Here is a 6,000-nt window from a genome sequence, read left to right as displayed (position 1 = left end):
TTGAAGGGGGAAACCAGATGGCGATATTTTTGGCCCGCTAGTTGGAGCTGCCTTAGGTCAAACGGATATCAACTGCGTTTTTTAAAAATAGGAACCCCCATTTTTTATTACATATTCGTGTAGTACATAAAGAAATATGAATGTTTTAGTTGGACCACTTATTTCGCTTTGTGATAAATGGCGCTGTAATAGTCACAAACGTGTAAGTATGTGGTATCACGTAACATTGCGCCAGTGCGGACGGTATTTGCTTCGTGATACATGGACCGTTTACCAATTGCGGAAAAGGTCGATATCGTGCTGATGTATGGCTGTTGTGATCAAAATGCCCAATGGGCGTGTGCTGTGTATGCTGCTCGGTAACGTCAACCACGACCTGCAACAAATGATGATGCTCAAGTAGGTGTTTTAGCTGCTGTGGTGGCTAATCCGCACATCAGTAGCAGACGCGCGAGAATCGGGAATCTCAAAAACGTCGGTGTTGAGAATGCTACATCAACATCGATTGCACCCGTACCATATTTCTATGCACCAGGAATTGCATGGCGACGAGTTTGAACGTCGTGCACAGTTCTGCCATTGGGCATGAGAGAAATTACGGGACGATGACAGATTTTTTGCACGCATTCTATTTACCGACGAAGCGTCATTCACCAACAGCGGTAACCTAAACCGGCATAATATGCACTATTGGGCAACGGAAAACCCACGATGGCTGCGACAAGTGGAACATCAGCACCTTGGTGGGTTAATGTATGGTGCGGCACTATGGGATGAAGGATAATTGGCCCCCATTTTATCGATGGCAATCTAAATGGTGCAATGTATGCTGATTTACTACGTAATGTTCTACCGATGTTACTACAAGATGTTTCACTGCATGACAGAATGGCGATGTACTTCCAAGATGATGGATGTCCGGCACATAGCTCGCGTGCGGTTGAAGCGGTATTGAATAGCATATTTCATGATAGGTGAATTGGTCGTCGAAGCACCTTACCATGGCCCGCACGTTCACCGTAACTGACGTCCCCGGATTTCTTTCTGTGGGGAAGGTTGAAGGATATTTGCTATTGTGATCCACCGACAACGCCTGACAACATGCGCCAGCGCATTGTCAATGCATGTGCGAACATTACGAAGGCGAACTACTCGCTGTTGAGAGGAATGTCGTTACACGTATTGCTAAATGCATTGAGGTTGACGTACATCATTTTGAGCATTTATTGCATTAATGTGGTATTTACAGGTAATCACGCTGTAACAGCATGCGTTCTTAGAAATGATAAGTTCACAAAGGTACGTGTATCGCATTGGAACAACCGAAATAAAATGTTCAAACCTACCTACGTTCTGTATTTTAATTTAAAAAACCTGCCTGTTACCAACTGTTCGTTTAAAGTTGTGAGCCATATGATTGTGACTATTACAGCGCCATTTATCACAGAGCGAAAAAAGTGGTCCAACTAAAACATTCATATTTCTTTACGTACTACACGAATATGTAATAAAAAAATGGGAGTTCCTATTTAAAAAACCGCAGTTGATATCCGTTTGACCTATGGCAGCGCCATCTAGCGAGCCAACCATAGCGCCATCTGGTTTCCCCCTTCAAGCTAGACAAGTATCGTTCTTTGTAGTTTTTTCGTTTTTACCAGCGTCTCCATAGGAAAAATGAAACATTTTGTCAGATGCATGGAGAGACAAAACCTGCCAAACACAGTAAATTTATTATCATAAATATTACTTTGCAACATGTTAGAAAACTATCATTGACTGATACATGATCGTCCCCAACACAAAAGTACATCAAACACTGCTTTTTCTAATGAAGACACTTGTAAGGTGACAACAGTGAACACAGAAGGCATATAATCACAAGTAATTGAAATATGGTCGTAATTTTGATCTTAATAGTAATGTCTCAGGTTACAGACACGGCGGTGTTTTTTTTTTTTAATTCTACTTTCAGACAGGATACTATCTCGCTGTCTATAACACATCGTGTTACGAACCCTCCCAAGAATGCCACGTGCAGTGACGAGTGCGTGGACGGCCCCGAAAGGCCGGAAACAAAGAATGTGTCGAGAGTAATTAATGAATATGAAATCATGTGATAGATGCGGAACCTTTTGACGAGGAAAAAACCGTTGCTCTATCCATAATTCTCATATAAAATTTATTTCGAAGTAACTAAAGATTCAACAGCAAATTAAAGCTTGCAAACAGATTTCGGCTGTCGTCATTTTGTGGCGAAATAATACATTGTTCAAAATGGCAGCGGCCATTAAAAAAAAATTCAAATTTAAACGGAGCGTTTTCTTCGTCTTGAGGCGTGCATGAATGGAGAACATCCTGCCGACACAACGGCCGAGGATGCGCCAGGTAAGGAAACTTCTGGGGCAGAAAGGAAGCGGCCAGGTCTATGGCCCAGCAGGCGACAGCTAACCGCTTGACTACCCAGGAAGTTAACACAGGAACTACTTCTATCACTCATAGACACACTGGTGTGAGGTGCCGACCAGCTAGCAAAAGCCCTGAGCATCGCCGCCCGAGCTCATTCTTGAACCTCTTCTGGGAAGGTCATTAGCTGCCATCTCGTCCGCGATCTCCTGTTGTCCATAGGCACGCTCCGCCTTGTGAGGGTAAAGCTTAATGGTTCGTGACTTCAGACACAGTCTAATAATGACGCTCGCATTCGATCACCGTTTCAGTTGTTTGGCGATCGCTAGCACTTCGCGATTTTGCGGGAGGGTAGCAGCCCCTGTCATGTGGTAAGTAAGGTTCACCGGATTATTCTGACCCCCCCCCCCCGCCCCCCCCCCTAGTTCTCATGGGTCAGAATTCGTACTCCGAAGTGTTCTCAGTTCAACTTATGTAGCTATGGGTGTATATGTCATTCTGCGAACGTGTCTGTATCAGTGGAGGCTGCCCACGGTTGAGAGTACGTTGTTCTGTGCTAATTTTAGAATATATCTCTTTGCGCTAAGTCTTTTCTTTGTGTTGATAATTCTAGCACCTTCCCTAAGTATCTATTCAAGTCAATGTATCCCTGAAAGTAGCCTTCCCAAGGTCTGATATTGGGTAGAATAATAGCATGAGATCCCGATGGCCTCGCAATATTTACCTCATCCCCTAACGCGCGCGAGAGCTGTGTGTCAGTCAGTTTACGTGTGGTAGCACATTTCGACAACAATATAGCGCTCTATTACTTTATTAGTGCCAAGTAAAGACTGCTCGTGGCAAGTAATATGATTGATATTAGCAAGTGTTAGGTGCCATTTATTGTGATTCACAAAAGAAAAAAAATACATGATTGGAAGATGTTAAAGAAGGTTTAAGTATTTAACAATATTATGAATACAACAAATGATATGCAGTCTTATAATGTTGCAGAGAATCAGCCTGCAACAAGATCAGTTAATTCGCTCGAATGTCGGCTAAAACACCGTGGACCCGTGTCGCAGACCGGCACTGCGTGTCGACGCGGGCTTCGTCCCCGGAGGGAGTCAAGGGACGCTGTTGGTCTCCCAGACGACTTCCTCCGTGTCACGGGCCTCAGTCCTGGACACGCAGCCGCAGCGCGTGTGATTGACGAAGTTGATGGACATGTCGCTGAAGTCGGAGCCCTGCAGGGTGTCCTGCACTCGGAACGGCAGAGTCACCGTCTGCTTTTCCAGCGGCGCACACACCTGCGGCAGTAAACGAGAAAATGTTCAAACGTGTGTGAACTGCTGAGGTTATCGGTTCCTAGACTTACACGCTACTTAATCTAACTTATGCTAACAACAACACACACACACCCATGCCCGAGGGCGGATTCGAACCTCCGGCGGGAGGGGCCGCACAATCCGTGACATGGCGCCTCAAACTGTGCGGCCATTCCGCACGGCAGTAAACCAGACTCGTTACTAGCAGTGAGGAGAGATCACTAAGAGTGACCAACACCAACCAAGCGTTAAGTGAAACTAAAGTAGTACTTTACTAAGAGAGAAGGAAATCGTTGACTTCCAGTCGAAAGTACTGAACTAAAGGCGTAAGTTACTGCAGGAGTAAATGTTTCATTTACTGGTGAAGTAAATCAATTCACTCCAGAACTGGTGCAGAGCTCCATCAAAGAGTAAGCTACGACTTTATTAACTGAAAGAGGAAATAAGGCTAAAATTTTCTCCTCAGCAGTTATAGATGAAAAGTTAGAAAGTAAAGTGTGTTTCTGCATGTTAAATATCAGATTCTACAGATCACATGGACTACGAAGAATATGTGAAAATAGAGAAAGAGGTAGACGTCCCAGAAAAGAGACTTTTATTGGAGAGAAGAGGCCTATTTGCGATATATAGCGAGAGTAGTTTCAGTGAGCGGACTGGGTTTCGATTGGCATCTTTTGTCACTGCTTGCTATGGCGGAGCCGTTGCTGCAGCTTAACTCTCACAGGAATCGCGCTTTTTCTCCTAAACTGCAAATTATTTGTGGACTATGAATATTTTGCACTGATTCTTATCAAATCGTAGCAGGCGATCTCACTAACTTCCATCATAACACTGCTGAAAGAGCTTTTAACAGTGCGATAAAAAGTTTAACTACCTTAAAACCACTGTATGTGTACATGCCACAAGAATAGGTATATAAAAAAAGGCAATTCTATCGAACTGGTATCCCCAAATATCATGGAGGCCATAAATTGTATACATATACCCACATTTTGTCTTTCTGAGCACAAGCAGAACTATAGGGAAACTGCAAAAAATTATTTTCCATTAAAAATATACAAACCAACTTTGATGCCAAAACGAAACTTTTAAACATGATAAGCTGTTGACCGGGTTCCACACGTGATGCACCATTTGGGAAAAGTAGTAAAAAGGCATTACCATCTCAGTTACAACTAAAGAAACAAACAGGAATAGAACTCTCCAACAGTTACTAAAAGGGTATATTACTACGAAAGCAATTTACTAAAGTAGTCAAGACCAAATAAGTAAAGATTATTTCAAGAGTAATTTATACTACACTGAACCGCCAAAGAAACTGGTACACACAAGTGTATTCAAATACAGAGATATGTAAACAGGCAGAATACGGGGCTGCGGTCAGCAACGCCTATATAAGACAAAAAGTTTCTGGTGCAGTTGTTAGATCGGTTACTGCTAGTACAATGGAAGATTATCACGATTTGAGTTTGAACGTGGTGCTATAGTCGGCGGACGAGCGATGGACACAGCATTTCCAAGGAGCGATGAACTGGGGATTTTCCTGTACGATCATTTCACGAGTGTACCTTGAATATCAGGAAACCGGTGAAACATCAAATCACCGACTTCGCTGCGGCCGGAAAAATATACTGCAAGAACGCGACCAACGACGACTGAGAGAATCGTTCAACGTAACAGAAGTGCGATCCTTCGGCAAATTGCTCCAGATTTCAGTGCTGGGCCATCAACAAGTGTCAGCGTGCGAACTATTCAACGAAACAACATCGATATGGGATTTCGGAGCCGAAGGCCCAATCGTGTATCCTTGATGACTGCACGATACAAAGCTTTACATCTCGACTGGGCCCGTCAACAGCGACATTGCAAAAATTTTGAAAATTTGTGGTAAGGTCTTATGGGATCAAAGTGCTGAGGTCATCGGTCCCTAAGCCTACACACTACTCAATCTAACTTAAACTAACGAACCCTAAGGACAACACACACACCCATGGCCGAGGGAGGACTCAAACCTCCGACGGGGGCAGCCGCACGGACCTTGACAAGGCGCCACAGATCGCGCGGCTACCCTGCGCGGGCGGACATTGAACTATTGATGACTGGAAGTATGTTGTCTGGTCGGACAAGTCTTGTTTCAGATTATGTCGAGCGGATGGACGTGTACGGATATCGAGACAACCTCATGAATCCATGGACCCTGCATATCAGCAGAGGACAGTTCAAGCTGGTGGAGGCTCTGTAATGGTGTGGGGCGTGAGCAGTTGGAATGATAATGGACCCTTGGTACGTC

The 6,000-nt window shown here is 44.1% G+C and overlaps 1 protein-coding gene across 1 annotated transcript in view; it reads right to left on the bottom strand.

Moving 5' to 3' along the window:
* Positions 1-3,437: 3,437 nt before the first annotated feature.
* LOC124605843 overlaps positions 3,438-6,000 on the bottom strand; it is a 50,140-nt gene continuing 47,577 nt past the window's right edge. The window contains exon 3 of the mRNA XM_047137773.1: positions 3,438-3,692. Coding sequence (XP_046993729.1) covers positions 3,510-3,692 — 183 coding nt within the window. The 3' untranslated portion in view covers positions 3,438-3,509. The remainder of the gene's footprint in view (positions 3,693-6,000) is intronic.

Source organism: Schistocerca americana, chromosome 3, assembly GCF_021461395.2.
Source record: "Schistocerca americana isolate TAMUIC-IGC-003095 chromosome 3, iqSchAmer2.1, whole genome shotgun sequence".
Classification (NCBI taxonomy): domain Eukaryota; kingdom Metazoa; phylum Arthropoda; class Insecta; order Orthoptera; family Acrididae; genus Schistocerca; species Schistocerca americana.
This window is presented reverse-complemented; position numbering and strand designations above follow the sequence as displayed.